The sequence below is a fragment of the Stegostoma tigrinum genome, chromosome 30, assembly GCF_030684315.1.
Source record: "Stegostoma tigrinum isolate sSteTig4 chromosome 30, sSteTig4.hap1, whole genome shotgun sequence".
Lineage (NCBI taxonomy): Eukaryota > Metazoa > Chordata > Chondrichthyes > Orectolobiformes > Stegostomatidae > Stegostoma > Stegostoma tigrinum.
This window is the reverse complement of record NC_081383.1, coordinates 40452754-40471797: the sequence shown is the minus strand read 5'-3', so window position 1 is coordinate 40471797 and position 19044 is coordinate 40452754. Positions and strand designations below refer to the sequence as shown.

Below are 19044 nucleotides of genomic sequence, written 5' to 3'. Positions count from 1 at the left end.
AGGTGTTGTATATTGTGGAAGCAGAGGATGAATTTGTCTTGAACCTTTCATCATCTCAGGGTGTCACAAGATTCAAAGTGTAGTGACAGTTGTAATAAAGTGAACATGGTGACCAATTTGCTGACTTGAAGCTTAATTCCACGCAAACAAAGCCTAGATTTCCTCATGTTGCTGTTGTGAGGTAATTGGACTACTCTGAACAAACTCAAGCTCCTGCAAGCAGCAACATGAATGTCATTGTGTAATGTATTTTTGTGATGGTGATTGAGGGATCAATATTCAGATATGACACCAAGAAAAATTCCCTTTACCATTTTTAAAATGGAGTGGTGGATTAATTTAAAATCTGACAAGAGAGTTGTTGAGGCTTCAATGTAGCATCTATTCTTAAAGACAGTGCTTCTGGGAGTAAAGCACTCATAGTATTGTATGGGGAGTGTCAGGCAAGGTACTGTGTTGAAGTCTCTGGCATGGGACTTGAGCTTGAGGACTTGAGGGTGCTACTCACAGATACATTCTAGGCATCATTTGCAAAGTTCTATCACTAATTTCAATGAGATATGGCACTGTCCAAAATGTTTTGTTGTGCCTTATGTTGTGTGACATGAGGCAGTCCAGAAAGCCTATTTGAATTGCACATGTGTGCCCGGTAGAATCTTTGATCTGCTACAGAAACTGGTTGGCAACCAAGCAGGGTCAGAGGTCAAACCCACTGTGGTATTCCACCATACAGATTGAGCACAGCATCTCTGTGATCAGTGCCGCTGAGCTCATCCAGTGTAGCAACAGTAGCATGCCCGAGGCTGGGTTTCAGTGTTCAACAGGGAATGGGCTAAGGAACAGGCTGTCAGTTTCTCCTGTTTGGCTATCCAAGAGTGGATGTTGGTGTTTTGCCAACATTGGGGTTGTGCGTGTTACCCTTCTGGTAGAATAACCTCTTGACAATCTGCATTTAGCACCAGGGAACTCATCTTCAATGTGAAATGGCACCACAGGTCAGTGAAACCTAATGTTAAGATGGTTGATTGATCCTGGGCTTGGATAGAGGAAATTAGGAGCAGGCTCGTAACCAGAGGACATTGCTATAAGATATCAGGTAACAGAACTGGAGGGAAATGAAGACTTTGGTATGTAGCAAATCATTGTGACCCTGATATGATTGTGGAAGGAGATTCAATACCGACTTATAAAAAGAATTGGATAATAGAGGAAAAGACTGCACAGTCAATGAGAAAAAGCAAGAACATTTGGACAAATTATTCAGAGCTAGCACAGGCTGTAGTGGGTGAAGGGTGCCCCTTCATGTGGTCAGATTTCATATTTCAGTAGGACAACATTGAAAAATGAGGAATTACAAAAGGCAAAAGAATGACAGAAATCAAGGAAGATTTCTATGATGTATATTGTGTTGATGGTGTGAAATTGGAGACAGTGCTCTCAAACACTTCCAGGTCATTTGCTGCTTCTAAGCACCTCCTGCAGGGCACTCTCAATCGTGTGTGCTGAATATTGCACTAAGATAAGGACCCTGGGGAACCTGTTAATCAGACTGAATGACTCGCAACTGCTTTAGCTCCTGTCTGACCTCATTCTGCCCTGGGATTGGGATAACGGAATGGGAGAATGCTCACAGACAGGTACTGTCTCCAACTGACGGTTCAGTAAGATAAACCAAGCTAATATAACCTCATATGTCTCATTTGCTTCCAGCAAATATCAGTGCTCATCTATTAATACTCTGCACCAACTTTAAGGAATTATTTGCATTTACACAGTGCCCCTTTTACAATCAGCACTTTCTAAACCTGTCAGCTATACCACCAAAAAGGAAAAAGGCAGCAGATATACAAGAAAATCTTGGAGTTTCCAACCGAATGATACTGTGAAGGTATATATGCCACAGGAATTTTTTTCCTTTATTCATTCATGGAATGAGGGCATCTCTGGCCAGGCAGCATTTATTGCCTATCCTTTATTGCCCAGAGGGCAGTTAAGAGTCAACCACATTGCTGTGGGCTTGTAGGCCAGACCAGGTAAGGATGGGAGTTTCCTTCCCTCAAGGACATTAGTGAACCAGATGGGCTTTTCCTACAATTGACAATGGATTCACAGTCATCATTAGATTCTTAATTCCAGATATTTATAGAATTCAAATTCCACCACCTTCCATGGTGGATTCAAACCCAGGTCCCCAGAACATGATGTGGGTCTCTGGATCAAAGTCCAGCGTTAATACCACCAGGCCATTACTTCCCCCTTAATTGCAGTAGTTTGAGAAGGCAGCTCACTACCACCTTCTCAAGAGTAATCAAGAGCAATAAGGACTAGCCTCCTCAGAGAATCTCACATTCTTTGGTTGAAAAAAAAATAATTTAAAGAATAAATATTCAGCTAACCCAGAGGATTTTCCAGCTTATGTCTTTGGAGTGCAGTTACAGAGTTGTTCAGCATGGAAACAAACCCTTCGGTCCAACTCATACATACCGAACAGACATCCCAATCTGACCTAGTCCTATTTGCCAGCATTTGGCCCATTGCCCTCTAAACCCTTCCTATTCATATAGCCATCCAAATGCCTTTTAAATGTTGTAATTGTACCTGCATCTACCATCTCCTCTGGCAGCTCATTCATACACGCACCACTGATTGTATGAAAAAGTTACTCCTCACGTCCTTTTTAAACTTTCTCCTCTCACCACAAACCTACACCTTCTAGTTATGGACTCCCCTACCCTCGGAAAAACCCTTGGTTATTCACTCCATCCATACCCCTCATAATTTTATAAATCTCTATAAGGTCACCCCTCAGCCTCTGACACTCATGGGGAAAAAAAGCCAGTCTATTCAGCCTTTCCCTGTAGCTCAAGCCATCCAAGCCTGGCAACATGCTTGTATATATTTTCTGCAACCACTCAAGTTTAGCAACATCATTCCATAACGTAGCAAGCACAGTAGCTAACTTTCAAACGGCAAGATCCCACCCAAAAGCAGTGAGACATTAAAGAGATAATCTTATTTACAGTGAGGTCAGTTGAGCAATAAGTGTTGTCCAGGATTCCATGGATAACTATCCCGTTTCTTGTGAAATTGTACTGTAAAGTCTTTTGTGCCTCTTCAGACCATTGAAGCAGCTGGAGGGATCTGCCTTGCCTAAAAGACACCACCAGTGACTGTGCAACATTTCCTCAGCTTTGCAGCAAAGGATCAATTGAGAATATCTACTCAGTTCTGAGTAAGATTTAAAGCTTCACTCTTTTGACACAGAGGCAAGAGCAATGCATGAGTTACAACTGATTGTTGGATTACTGATTAATTGGTTGTAATGAAGCTCAGTGTCATATCACAAATGATACATTCCTGCAGACTGCTTGCTTGGGGGTTTAACCCAACAGATGTAAAGTTCATAGCTCACATGAAACGTTTCCCATTCCTTTTGTTCCTACAAGGCTTCCCAAAGTGAGATTTTGGATGGATCTGGAATTTTGGGGTCACGAGCTCGAATTTTGGGCTTGTAGAATTTTGAGATTGTGATTTGGAATTTTTAGCTGGAATTTTGAGAATGTGGAACTTTGGGATCGTGAGCTCAAAGGCAGCAACACCCACCCATGGGGCTCTGACTGAATTCAGGCCATCATGTCCTGCACTCACAGACAGACATATCAGGGTGTCGCTCTCTCCAACAGATCTCCTTCCAGTCCTATCTTATAGGTCTCTTTAGGAGCCACTGTAATGTTCAAGCCTGAAAATGGGGTCACTGTAGGAAAGTATTCGAGGAGTACTGAGTCAGTATATTCCGATCAGCAAGTTTTAGTCACAGTGCTGCACTGCGTCATCTACATCATCTATATCTCACCACTCAAGTCCAAACTCAACTGGTTTGCTGCTGAAACCCTCATCTTTCTTCTGGAATTTCCTCCCTGAACCTTTCCTTTCGTAAACCTCCATATCCCATTTAAGACAATCTTAAAGGACAATTCTTTGAACAAGCTTTTCATTACCCTTCCTAAGATCTCCATCGATTTGTGATTCTCATTTTCACGCTCCTTTGAAACATCTTAGAGTGATGGAGGAGGGGGTTTGTCTCTAACACTAAAATACAAATGCAAGAGTTAACACTGTGTGGAGCTGGAGGAACATAGCAGGCTAGGCAGCATCAGTGGAGCAGGAAAGTTGATGTTTTGGGTTTAGGACCCTTTTTCAGGAAAAGGTACTGACCCAAAACATCAACTTTCCTGCTCTTCCGATGCTGCCTGGCCTGCTAAATTTCTCCAGTCCGCACAGTGTTATCTCTAGCTCCAGCATCTGCAGTTCTTACTACCTACAAATGCAAGTCTGTTGTTTTTGATAAATCTTCCTTCCTTAAGGAAGAAAGGACTGGCTCAACATCTAGTCACAATCAGCCAAGGTCTGGGTCCCAGCCTCATGACAAAAGCCTTAGCCTGAAGCTTAAAGAGCTCCCAGTGGGCTCCTCAAATCCTGTGATCAGGCTTCAGAAACACTGCATCAGACATTGCCATGTAAATATAGTGGGACCTCCATCAGCAGGTGGTGATGTTGGGGGAGAGCACATTCCTGCAAGGGAGGAAGATCTTTCATGGGAGAGATGGGTGGTGGTGCAGAGCCGTAGGGACCAAGAAAAAGGAGCAGTTTGTTACCACTTGAGTAGGAAGCATCAATCCGAGCTAGGGAGCCAGGAACAGGACTTGGACAAACCACTGATCTGATGGATACCTGGCATGATAATGGTACCATTCCTTAGCTGGAGAAACATTATGCAGAGAGAGAGAGAGAGAGAGAGAGAGAGAAAGAAAGAGAGATAAAACAGAGCAGTAGACAGGAGTTGGAGCAGGTTGATGGCTCAGAATTGAAGAGGCAGGGCCACGATCAGTGCAGACCAAAGCCACTCCTGGTGACTTGAAAGCTGGGATGTGACAGTAGCTGCAGCAGATTAATGTAAAAGATCTGGCTAAAGCCACGAGGAGAGTTCGGTAGGCTTCAAGGAGAGAGCGACTCCCTTTGTGTGTGGGAGACAAGGTAATCTGTGTTAACAGGCTCATGGGAATCAACAGCAGGAACTTCTCCAGTTGAACTCATTTGGTTGATTAGATATCAAGAGTTAACCAGTAAAACAATATCCTGATGACTTTGCAACATCAGGCAATTATCCACTATAAATAGCTCATTCCCTTAAGCTACACTTTCCCATTAATGTTTATCAAGAATTCTTTAGGATAGAATTGAATAGTAACTTATTGTTGCTTATATTTTTTACAAAAAGAAATACAGTGAAAAGAGTTGAAGTCACTGTATTGTCAGCAGCATAAACAAAAATCCTTCTTTTACAGACCTTAATGTGTTGAAATCATGTATTACATAAAGCTTTCTGCTTAACAAAGCATTCTAAACTAATGGCACCGAAAGAAGCATAGAGATATAGGGAAGTTGGAACAGACGAAGTCCCTGCCCCACCATTCAACATGATTGTGGCTCATCATTGAATTTAGTACTGTGTTCTGCATTCTCCCCATAGCATCCGATTCCTTCTGCCTTAAGAACTATATCCATCTCCTTCCTGAAAGCATTCAAATGTTCATGGGCAAAACTAATTTTTGTTTAAAAAATTAGAAACTACTGACTTCATTAGTCCCAAGTTAAGTCAACTTTGTGAAACCAATAAAGAGATCCAGTTGTGAGATCAATAAAGCCAGAGTGAACTAAAATGAACATTTTATCAAAAGGCACTGAAACATAGCCTGGAATGGAGAACGTCTTGTCACTAAATTTTGATTCACACCTTTCTGGAGTTATTACACATTGAGATGAAAATTGCCTGCAGATTATCCAGCTTGTAAAAACAATGCTGCTAGACAGGGGAGTACACACATGAGCCATATTTCTAGAAAACAGCTTTTGGGCAGAGCTAAGAAGGGAAATTGATTGGAAGCACAGAACCGGAAGACTTCCTTTTTTTTCTTCTTGTCTGTTTTGCTTAGGCTGTTGAAAAACAGGCAATGAGAAAGAAGATTGAAGAACATCTATTTACCAAAAACAAAATGATAGTTACAGCTTTGACTACTGCTGAGGATACAAGACACCAATGAAACATCCATGGTTTCAGGTTAATATCTGACAGCTTGAGGACCCTGATGCGTTTTTACTTTGCACATGTTGACCTTCCTTTTGTATCAGACATTCCGTCATTTGTAATCTGTATGTTTATATTTCTGTGGGAGTTTGATGTCATGTTTAATTATTTTTTTGAGTAAGTAACAACATTCTACTTTCTTTCATTCAAGCAGACCTGGTAATCTTAATTTGCACTACCATTAGGCTCTGATTGAAGTCTGCGTTCTGTAGAAATAAAGGGTTTAATAATCTGATTCAGCCTCCTCGCCTGCTTGAAACAGATCTAGTATCTGGTCATCCTCAACGTCTCTAATACGGTAATTAGCTATTAGCATGTAATAAACAATACCATGCTACCTACAAGAAATGCTTTTAGTTAGTGTTCTTCATTGAGCATACTAACATTGGAGTTTGCCACATGCAAAGAGGGTGGTGGCCCTATCTGTCTTAATTTCCTCCTACCATGTTGGCAGTCACATGGCACACCAATAATGGAGATAGTTGCTTATCATAGCAATCAATTATTCCACACCAGGCTCCAGTCTCAGATGAGAAATGCTCAGTGGAAATCATCGATCTTAATGATGATTGGTTTGTGGAATCTTGCAGTGCATAAATTGGCTACTATCAGCTAAGGAGCAACAATGGATACATGTCAGAAACACTTAATCACCAATAAAGTTCTGAGCAGGTGGAGAATGCAGATTTAAATAATTTCAAGTCAATCATTCTAGTAACATTCTAGGACTTTTGGACAGATAGTAGTTTGAGTGCAATCCTTCTCCAAACTCATTGACCTGGCAAACTATTGGTGGTTTAATGGAGAGTAACTCAGTCCTTTTCACTCCAGGTTCCACTTCAAACATTCACTAACCCTATCATCCATGCACAGTGTGTGACATCTGCCAGACAAAACGCAGTAACATGCCATGCCGCCTTCCAAACCAATGACTGCTCCTGGCCTGAAGTGTTAAATCTCTGACAGCCAGATGGTGAAGTGGGAAGCCAAATGTCAATCTTATACTCAATGCTACATTTATTTTGAGAATGAACATTACAAAGATCTTCCGCCTACCTAACCATCAACCAGTGTTCGACAGTCACTGCTTACACGTGCCCCTTTTTGCAAAACAATCTTACAATTTATGACACACGTTAACCCATTTTAGCCTGGTATTTTCATTTGTTTTTTAGTGTCTGTTATCACAAGCAATCATGAGTCATTTTGTCGTACTTTTTTTGTGAAATGTAAGTTGTTCTGCAGGGGATGATTATCTATACAGTATAAAGTTCACCCTGTTTGGGGCTTACATTCTTCAGAAACCTTACAAACAGCGATTTTCAGAAGTATGTAATATGGCAGAAAAACACATGCACAGTGCGAGATGTATATGCAGTGTGCACTTCCCATTCCAGGATATACATTTCCTTTAAATCATGTTTCTTTAAAATCATGGACAAGTAATGCAAAAAGATAAAGTTTTTTCACACAATAGTCTACAATAGTCTCACTGTCTACAAGGCACAAGTCAGGAGTGTGATGAAATACTCCCCACTTGCCTGGATAAGTACAGCTCCAACAACACTCAAGAAGATTGACACCATCTAGGTCAAAGCAGCCCACTTGATTGGCCCCACATTCACCACTTGCAATATTCACTTTCATAATGGGTATGCTGTGTCAGTAATGTGTACCATTTGCAACATACACTGTTGTAGCTCACCAAGGCTCCTCCCACAGCACCTTCTAAACTTGAAACCTCTACCACCCAGAAGTACAAGGACAACAGATACGCAGGAACACGTTTACCTTCCCGTTAAATGGGAATAGCTCTCTATGTTGTATTCATCTGTTGTTCATCATGATGGTTAAGACAGATATCAGTCTTTTCTCATCTGAAACATTGGTGACAGTGATCTTCCATCAAGAGGATAGTGTGTCCAGTAGGATAGCACCCTGTCTAAGTTGTGCTGCAGTTTTAGTTTGGATCATATGTTCAAGCATTTGGAACAGGATTTTAACTTAGAACAAACCATCACCAGTGCCACACACTGAGCCACCTCGGCCAATTCATAAGGAGATTAAAAGATTGGATTCAATGATGATTCAGCAAGGTTTTAACTGCCATTGTAGAGTGCTAGCCAAGCATTTGATTGACACTTTCCAGACTATAAAGCTATTGCAACTGTGAATGATAAAGAGAAGTCTGTCTCAAGCTTCCAGCATGGCACAACTCAAACAAGTTTGGTGTCCTTGCCAGTTTTCAACTTCAATAAGTATCATTAGGACAGACTGCCTAGTCCTTATAAATACAAAAGATCTTGGAGAAACTCAGCAGATCTGGAATCACCTGCAAAGAGAGAAACAAGTTTAACGTTTTTAGTTACGTATGAATATGCCACCACCATGCTCCAGCATGATGCCAGCACTGAACACATCCACCCTTTCCCTGACTGCATTTCATAGTCTGTTCACTCCATAATACCCTTGTCCAATCTTCAATCATTCCCAAAAGCTGAGAGTGCAGCACCCGCCCTTTCACCTCTACCATCCTCCCCCACCAAGGCACCAAACATCCCTTCCAGGTGAAGCAGCAATTTGCTTGCATCCCTTTCAATTCAGTCTATGGCGCGGTCCTTGCAACTGGGAGATCAAACGAAGACTGAACGACTCCTTTAAGAAACACCTTCACTCAGCCCCTAACCTTCTAGTCACTCACTGTTGTAATTTACCACCTGGCTCAAATTTCAGTCCTCCTGCAGTGAAGCTCAGCACAAGCTGAAAGAACTCTTCATCTTTTGTATGGGCATTTTGCAGCCTTCTGGGGAATTCTACAGTTTCAAACCAGGAGCCCTGTCCTTCATTTCAATTCTCTCTTTTACCCTTACTTCCAACAAACTGCTCATGTTCGACAGAACGTCCCCATCAACCTGCATCATTAAGATGCCCGAGTTTCCCTTTGTAATACCAGTAGAAGATTGCTGAATTCTGTTTTCAGCTAAATTCAGGCTAATTTAAGAAAGACAGATCTAACTGAGAAATACTGAACCCTTGATACATCTTTCAATCCATGAATATGTTTATTAAATTCCATATATTCCCTTCCATATTGTTTGATTCTTTCAGTGGTTTCAAAAATGTTTCACACTGAAGCGTTTTTCCTGCAAAATATGCAGCTTTTATATCAATTAACCTACATTCCCATTATTGGCCAACACAGCTAAGAACATTTTCAGAATGACTTTTCCACCTGCAGACCATTCTAACATCTGGATTTCCAAGTCACATTCACTGAGCTGTTAGTCTCACTTTAGTCCTTTTCCATAGACATATTGTCTGACCGTAACTGTCTGGGTGATAGCTGACACCTTACTGGCACTTCATAGCATATACTAAATTCTTCCCATTTATCCGACAAGCCATAAGTTCCACTCCAAGATACTCACCATTGTGACTTGGAATTATGTCGCCATTCCCTCAAAGACACTGGGTCAAAATTCTGAAAATCCCTTCTTAGAACAGCAGGAGTGTACCAATGCTTAACTTAAATGGTTCACGAAGGAAAGAGACCACCACCTTCTCAAAACTAATTCAGGATGGACGATGAATTCTGGCCTTACCAACTCTGCTGACATTCTAAGAGTAATTATGAAAAAAGTTTCTACTCAGATTCAGAGCCTTCTGGTGGGGCTCACTTTTGCAATGACAAAATGGAGAGTACGGTTCAACTGGAATTAGCCCATTAATCTCTGTCGAAAAATCCAAGCTACGTCTGGAGAGTAAAGACATATCTGACTCAATGCTTCAAAACTTTGACAACGAGCAGAGCTGAAACACATGGTTATAAATCACGATGTCATTCATCCTGACACCGAAGGTATTGATTTTCTATATGTAATGTCTATGTGCTCAGTGATACATTTTAGATTCTCTTGTCTCAGTCTCTGTGCCTGAGTTACACAATATGCCCCTTTGAAATTTCAAGGCAGCCGATATTATCACCTCCAATTTCAGAGATTATGAGCAAACATGATTCCACCTTATTTATCCTGAATTTATGGGTGGCATGGTGGCTCAGCGGTTAGCACTACTGCCTCACAGAGCCACGGACCCAGGTTTGATTCCAGCCTGTCTGTGTGGAGTTTGCACATTCTCCCTGTGTCTGTGTGGGTTTCCTCCGGGTGCTATGGTTTCCTTCCACAGTCCAAAGATGCGTAGGCTAGATGGATTAGCCACGGGAAATATGGGTATGAGGGGTAGGGGTCTGGGTGGGGTGCTCGTTGGTCGGTCAGTGTGGACTCGATGGGCTGAATGGCATGCTTCCACACTGTAGGGATTCTATGATTCATTCAGTATGGCTGAGGCTAGGGTCCCAAGTGTGGCAAGCTGTAATATCGGAACAGGAGTAGGCCATTCAGCCCCTCAAGCCTTTTCTGCATATTTAATGAGATCATGGCTGACCTGTGCTCCGACTCCAGATACCTGCCTTTGGCCCATATCAATCAATACCTTTGCTTAACAAAAATATAGCTATCTCAGATTTAATACTCACAGCTGATCTTGCATCCAGTGCCATTTGTGGAAGAGAATTCTGAACCTCTCCCACCCCTTGTGCATCGAGATGCTTCCCAAACTCTTTCCTGAATAGTCTGGCCCTGATTCTCAACATGTGCCTCTAAGTTCTTGCTCCTAGCGCATTGGACCATGAGTACCTGACTTTCCAGTCCCATTAGGACACACTCGAATGGGTCTATTAAAGTACTGAGCATCTTAAGAAAATGCAGGCTGTGGAATTCATTAATCAGAGTCATTTCAAACAAACAATAGAGAACGCTGGAGAAACTCAGCGGGTCTGGCAGCATCTGTGGAGGCAGAAACAGGGTTAATGCTTTGAGTCTGATATGACTTTTTTTCTCAAAATTTAAGAGAGATTTGAGTCATTTTGCTGAGAATGCCAGGTTATATGATTTGATAAGGACACAGAAGGCAGTATAATGTTATACTACTTATGCGTCACAAATGGAGACCAGTTCAAGATGGAAAAGTGGAAAACGGGAGATTTTTACAGAACAGATTAAAATCTTCGGAATGATCTGGAGGCAAGTGAGGGCTGATATTCAAAGTCTCCTGCCAGATATTCCTTTTCTATGGCCAAAAGTATGTCCTTGCACAGATTCTGGTGTTTGGGTTTTTTCCTCTATTCACTTGTTGGATGGTAGGCGTCTCTGCCTAGGCCAGCATTTATTGTCTGTCCCTCAATGCCCTGGGGAAGGTAGTGGTGCACTGCCTTCTTCAACCGCTGCACTCCATGTGCTATTGCTTGGCCCACAATGCCCATTAGGGAGGGAATTCTAGGATGTTGACCCACTGACTGTGAAGTGATGGCGATATATTTCCAAGTCAGGATGGTGAGTGGGAACCTGCAGGGAGTGGTGTTCCCATGTATCTGCTGCTCCTGTCTTCCAAGGTCGAAGTGGTTGTGGGTTTGGAAGGTGCTGCCTGACGGCCTTTGGTGAATTTCTGCAGTGCATCTTGTAGATGGTACACACTGCTGCTACTGAGCATCGGTGGTGGAGAGAGTGGATGCTTGTGGATATGGTGCCAGTCAAGTGGGCTGCTTTTCCCTGGATGGTGTCAAGCTTCTTGAGTGTTGTCTACATCAGGAACCGAGTTGAGAATGTTCTTGTCGATTGTTTAAGATTCCCCTGCACCCCCTACATAACCTTCTGCAGGCTTTGAGGCATCCTGCTTGCCAGAAGTCCCTGTTGGTTACTGAGTTAGCCCTTGGTCTCTCTATCACTCTGAGCCCATCTGCCAAGCTCCATGAGGAGGTGGGCCTGCACCTTGAGTTTGCCTATGCAAGTTATCGGACCTGTTTTGTGAAGCTCCCCATTTAACCTTGGGAGCACTGAACCTGATGAGTCATCATGAGATAAGGATGAGCCTCCTATATTCTGACACTCCTCCAGTAGATGATTCTTCAGCTCAATAGTAGCAGTCGCTCTGTGTAAAGTACAGATGGGTGGCAAAGTGGCTCAGTGGTCAGCATGTTGCCTCACAGTGCCAGGGACCTAGGTTCAATTCCACCCTTGGCAGTTGTTTATGTGGACATCCACACCATGGCTGTGTGGGCTTTCTCTGGGTGCTCTGGTTTCCTACCACAGTCCAAAGCTGTGCAGGTCAGGTTGATTGGCCATGGGAAAGGCAGGGTGGGTCTAGGTAGGATGGTTCTCAGAGGGTCGGTTTGGACTCAATAGGCCAAATGGCCTGTTTCCACACTGTGGGGATTCGGTGTAAAATGGCCACAGTGTCGAGGAGATGAAGAACAGCCACTGCTGAAGACAATCATTTCGAAAGTGAGTGAGGATGGAAAACTGCAGTGCCTTTGCTGGATGTGTTAGTGTGGGATAGTGGAATTAACAATGATGGAAAATATTGTACTCTGAGTGTGAAAATCTGGCATTCAGGAATATCCCTGGCAGATGCACTGGAAGGGGCCGATAAATGTGATGTGTGAGGAACGTGTGACTTCAGTGTATTTTTTTCACACGAAAGCAAGGGCTACATCACTAGGATGTTATTGGATGTGAAACAATCGCTGTGTTTCCATTGGGATTTTCCACTGAGTGATGGCGGAAACAATGAATCAGAGGCATGTCTCTTCCTCTTCATTTACAACTGTAATAACTTGGGAGTGGGGGGCACAGCTGATCCAACACCAAGCCAGAATTTCCTAGGAATACTCCCTGTATCCTGTTAAAATTCTGACCTGTTTCTCTGAGGGGAGCTTCACACCAAACTTTTGTTACTATGAAATGTCAGGATGTTGTTTATGTTTTATTTGTGTTTTCACCATGTTAATTTTCAAAATGTGAGCCTTGCCTTATTGTCACTTTGTGAGCTCAAACCTCACTCCCCAGGACTGAGCATAACACCCAGGCTGACACCACTGCTGCATGCAGTACTGAGGGAGTGCTGCCCTGTCAGAGGCTCTGTATTTCGGGTGTGATGTTAAACTGATGCTTCATCTTAGGATGGCACGGTGGCTCAATGGTTAGCATTACTGCCTCACAGTGCCAGGGGCCTGGATTTGATTCCAACCTCAGGAAACTGTCTGTGTGCAGGTTGCACATTCTCCCTATGTTTGTGTGGGTTTGCTCCAGTTTCCTCCCACAGTCCAAAGATAGAGTCATGGAGTTGTACAGCATAGGAGTAGAGCCTTCAATCCAGCTAGCCCATGCCAACCAGATATCCAAATTAAACTAGTCCATTTTCCAACATTCGGCCCATATCCCTTCTAAATCTTTCCTATTCATATATACACCCAGATGCCTTTTAAATGTTGTCATTGTACCAGCCTCCACCACCTCCTCTGGTAGCTCATTCCATACACATCCTCTGTGTGAAAAAAAACTGCCCTTTAGGTCTCTTGTAAATTTTTCCCCGGTCACCTTAAACCTATGCTGTCCAGTTTTCAACTCCCCTTTCCTGGGGAACAAGACCTTAGGTATTCACCTGATCCATGCCCCTCACAATTTTATAAACCTCTATAAGGTCACCCCTCAGCCTCTGATATTCCAAGGGAAATACACATCCTGAGTAGGCAGTTGGCCATGGTAAAAATTCCCTATAGTGTTCATGGATGCGCTGGCTAGGTTGACTGGGCATGATTAATAAAACCATGGAGTCTGGGTGGTTTGGATCAGATTTGATGGGCCAAGTAACCTCTTTCTGCACTGTAGGGCTTCTATGATTATGATTCTATCTGCTCTCTTCGGTAAATATAACCAATCCCACTGCACTACTCGAAGGAGAGCAAAGGAGCTCTCCCAGGGTTGCTAGTCCAATACTTACCCCTAAATCAACATCATAAAAACATGATATCTGGTCATTTTCATACCATCGTGTTGTATGAACTTGCAATGTGAACATTGGCTGCCAGCCTTCATACTTTGTTGGAACAGGTGACTACTTTTCTCAAGTACTTTGTGACCTGTTTGAAATAATTTAAGACTATGGAAGGTGCTAAAGAAACCAAAGTTCTTTTCTTTCTCACAGCCAGCCAGATAAATGGAGCATTTAATTCACAAGTGGCCCCCTGCAGACAAACACACTACTTACTAAGACCTAAACAACTTTGATCAAGGTAAAACAAAAAAAAACCTGCAGATGCTGGGAATCTGAAAGTGCTGGAGAAACTCACTCAGCAGGTCTGGCAGCAACTGTGCAGAGAAAAATAGAGTTCACATTTCCAATCTGTGATCATTTGTCAGAATCCATGATGCAAAGGTTATAGACCTGCAATCTTATCTCTGTTCCTCTCACCACAGACGCTGCCAGATCTGTTGAGTTTCTCTAGCAATCTTGTTCTTTACAGCAAAGAGTTTAGATGCAGTTTAGCAACACCAGGGCAGAGAACACCCTACAGTGTAAAATGTTGCTGCTTAAGCTCAGCCTACAACGAAGGCTAATGTAAGTTCTTGTTCTTATTTGCCCATCTTGGTACACCCTACCCATTAGAGTATTGGGTTGCAAGGCTGTCATTACACCACAAGAATCACAGATTATATTGACAAGACACTCTGGCTCGCCATTAATAATTGTAGACTGTGTCAAAAGTGCTAGAGAACTGCATCAAAAGATGGTGACCAATAGCACACCATTGCCTCTGGGGAGACCATATCCTTCATAGGCAAGTGATGGGTAAACTGGAAACAGGAGAGGAAGTGCAGCAGTAACATTTATACAATCACAACAACAACAATTTACATAATCTCCTGACAGACTGTTCACATTCCATTGTTCGTGGATCCCAACAAGGCTGATCAAGCAGAAGAGAAGAGACTTCTCTTTTGTTTGTGCTGAGACTATATCAGTCCAATGGATCTCCCTCCCAGTCAGCTCTCCTCTATATACTGTCAAGACATTTCTAACTTACCTGTTCAAAGATGTTATGACATACTGGCACAGTGGCCTAAATGTTAGCATTGCTGCCTCACAGCACCAGGGACCTGGATTCAATGTCAACCTCAGGCTACTGTCTGTGTGGAGTTTGCACATTCTCCCTGTATCTGCGTGGGTTCCCTCCAGGTGCTCTGGTTTCCTCACACAGTCCAAAGATGTGCAGGTTAGGTGGATCGGCCATGCTAAATTGCCCGTAGTGTTCAACGTATGCGTAGTGGGATGCTCCAAGGGTCGGTGTGGACTTGTTGGGCCAAAGGGCCTGTTTGTACCATAGGGATTCAATGATCAATGACTTTTTGGGGCAGGTGGGACTTGAACCTGGGCCTTCGGGCTCAGGGATAGAGATAACACTACCGCACTGCAAGATCCCTTTTGTACACAGAAGATACATTTAATCAACCTGCTTAGTCTGGTATGATATGGCTGTAGAAACCCAGGCCTCCTGGTTCAGAGGTAGGGACATTGCCGCTGCAGCACAAATACCATCTCCTTCCGATCCAGAAGAATTAATAACTTGACACCTGACAGTTTCCCTTCTAACATTAATAAATTGTTTAATAGCAACACTTCCTTTCTCTGCAGGTTCCATCATGCCCAGAAGGTGGGGCAGGTCACTGCGCTAACCCCCAGCACAAAGCCCTTATTGACTACTCATCCGAAGACCTGGCTGCCATGTCTCATCCTGCACATACCTTGGCAAAACTTACACTTTCTCCACAAAATATGAAGGGCTTTCCTTCCTGATATCAAATTTATTTTTTAACTCAAAAGACATTTAAGATGGTCATTGGTCTAGAATTTTGGTCCAACCATCGATGAGAGGTGACTCCTTAACCTGTGAGGAGATGAGGCAATTCAAGGCCCCAGAATCTGGTTCGAAGTTATCAGGCAAAGTGTGGCAACCTAATGTACAGCCTGGGTATGAGGGCTGAATGGCCTCCTGTGTTGTATGAATTTTACTACTATCCAAAGGCTACATTCCAAACATAAATGTTGGGCCAAGTGAGAGTAACAGCAACATACTGTTGTGAAAAGGTGAAATATGATCTGGTAAATGTTGACAGTTTTGACCAGGTCCTCAGTTATAAGTTAAAGAATCAGTCTGTCTCTCTTGTATTCCATTCTTTTCCTTTCTTAAATCTTGTCTTCTGAGCACCTTTTCACATGAGCCTTATTTTCCACTTGGCATCATTTAGGTGGTGCCATCTTGTCACAAGTAGGATAATAACAGCAATTATGGAATCTGGGTTACTGTTCCCAAGTACATGATCATAGGCTTGCGTTACATATTATCTAAATGGAGAGATAAACACTTTATGGGAGAAGTATACTGGAAGATGCCCACCAGCTTGACTAACTAACTGCTTTATATTCTAGGGTCACTCACAAATCACTCCCTATTCATTCCCAGATCAATGTGAGCAGCTAGCCTCAGGACTCGGGAGCTACAAAGATGGAGATTAGATCACTCTTTGGCTTGCTTAATGGCAACTTCTGCTAAAATATGTGCGCGTGCATTTATGTGTGTGTATATGTGTAAGTGTGTGTGCATTTGTCTGTGTGGTCATATGTATATATGCATGTACTAATGAGTATACAGCTGCATGTATGTGCCTGTATGTGCATACACATTATGCCACTGCGTGTATATGTGCTGGTGGGTGTGTACATCTGTATGTGTTTATGTATGCATTAGTATGTGTGGGTGTGTATGAGTCAGAGTGCATGTGTAAATCTGTGAACAAGAATGAGTGCGTGTACATGTATGGGAATTTGAGTGTTCTTGAGTGTGTGTGTGTGACAATGTGCTTGTGTTTAAATGACAGTGAGTGTGCATATGTATATAATATATATCTTTGTGTTTATAAGTCTGACTGTGTGTATACAGGGTAAGTTTATGGAGTGTGTGTACGTATGTATATTTGTGAGTGAGTGTAAATGTGAGCATGTGTGTGTGAATATTTGTGAGAATATTTCAGTTTGTGTGAGTGTAAATGTGAGTGTGTGAGAGTATTAGTGTGTGTATGTGTGAGAATATTAGTGTGAATATGTGTGTGAGTATAAATGTGTGTGAACGGGTGTGTGTGTAAATGTGAGTGCATTAGAGTATTAATGTGCGTCTGTGAGGATATTAGAGTGTGAATGTGTGTGAGAGAGTAAATACGAGTGTGTGATTATTACTGTGTGAGAGTGCATGCGTGTGTACCTGTCTGAGTTGAGTGTGTGTATTTATGTAGAAGAGTTTGTAATGTTATCTACAAATAGTTTGTAATTGTTTACTGTTGAACCTCACATGTGACTGGGTGACCAGTTGAGTAAAGCAACAGAGAGGGAGATGTGTTTTGTCTTGCTGCTATCTCAGAAAAAGCCAGCAGGAAAAGTGGGGAGAACAGTTACAAGTGATTCTTTTTGTTGGGTAGAGGACCTCACCCAGTAAGAACAATACGCTGACTCATCTTTTGTGAAACAAAGTGGTCTGCACCTCTCACAGTCTCCAGCTCACTGTCTACCCACTGGCATGGGCGGAAACAGCTGCCATGGAGGATATTCACTCTGGCCCTGCACATTATTTCTTATAGCTGACTACGTACAGGGCCCAAACCAACTGCTCACAGGGAACCCCACTTCAAGGATGGATAGTGAGAGGGAAAGGGGAGGTTTGGAAGTACCAGCACACATTTCAAACAACACCATCTCAAAATACCAAGCATGTAACAATTGCAGACTTAATCAAAATAAACCTCTTTCAGAAACACAGCCAGAAATCCTTTCCCAATGAGAAGCTTCTGCTAATTCAGATAAAATAATTGAATAATTTAAACAACAAATGGTTAATCTAAAACCTTGGGATGATCAGAAGCGTGGGTACTGGGGTAAGGATCAGATAACTTTCTGCCAATCTTCTCCCCCTTTCCTTCATTGTCGCACCATCAGATTATATTGCACCGACAGCCCATCACAACAATCATTTTCTTCTTGATGATGATACACAATGAATCTTGTCTCATAGGGTCACAGGTACCAACTGATACTCAGTATAAACTACAAGAGGATCCAGGCTGATGCAGCCATGTTGAGATTCACTGCGAAGCACTGTTACATCCCCCATTTCAGAATATGAAATAAATAGACAAAGCATCCCAACGTCCTTCCAAGACATAGGTGCGAGCACAGTGCAATCTCAGCTGAATTAGCAACCGCAAAAGCCTGCAGCCTTATAAGCAGGAACTCAAGCTAAAGCACGGTTGTGCAGCACTCAGCTCTCCTAATGAAATGCCCACAGACAACATTACAGTGATACACCCACACCACCCCTCCCTCCTACACCAGCGTGCTGGATCAATACCTTATTCCACAGGATCAGATTTAATTCACTTACTCCATTGTCAGTGCCATTTACTCTGCGGCGTTCCTGGTTACAGAGGGCAGCGTGTCTGGGATGCTGGCTGGAAGGACGTGCACTCGGATCTGTGTGTGTGTGTGTGTGTGTGTGTGCACAGCCTGTGGGTGTTTATTTCCTACAGAAAGCACCCCCTCTGCTTTGACAGTCTGCTATCAGCGAGCGGCAGCTTCTCATCTCATTGCCTTTGTCCTGTGTTCACTCAGCTCCAAGATACGGTGGTATTACTGCGCCCCTACTGGACCATGTCTGCATTGCTGCGTCTGCCTGATGGGGAGAGAGAGGGAGAGTGCTACCAAAACATGATTTTCATACAATTAAATTAAAATACAGGACCCACACTGGGAATGAGCACCTTACCGAATATATACCATGAAGGAACCTCAGCATTTTTTTGTAGCTCAGGCTAATAAATCAAATAGCAGAAATATAATTAACAATAAAGGAAATACTGACAGTTTGAGGGTTTACCGAGTCAAACAGCAGGGAGGGAGGCTCTTCGGTCCATCCAATCCATGCTGACCATAATCGCAAGCTAAACTGCTGCCAAATA

At 42.8% G+C, this 19044-nt stretch overlaps 1 protein-coding gene across 2 annotated transcripts in view; it reads right to left on the bottom strand.

Moving 5' to 3' along the window:
- Positions 1–18672, bottom strand: part of palm1a (paralemmin 1a) — a 237668-nt gene extending 218996 nt beyond the window's left edge. Inside the window, exon 1 of one of the 2 annotated variants that reach the window (XM_048559926.2) lies at positions 18438–18672. Coding sequence is in view for 1 of the 2 variants with exons in the window: in XM_048559924.2 (XP_048415881.1) it covers positions 18471–18487 (17 nt within the window). In the remaining variant the exon portion in view is untranslated. The remainder of the gene's footprint in view (positions 1–18437) is intronic. The other variant, XM_048559924.2, reaches the window with a different exon arrangement.
- Positions 18673–19044: the final 372 nt, after the last annotated feature.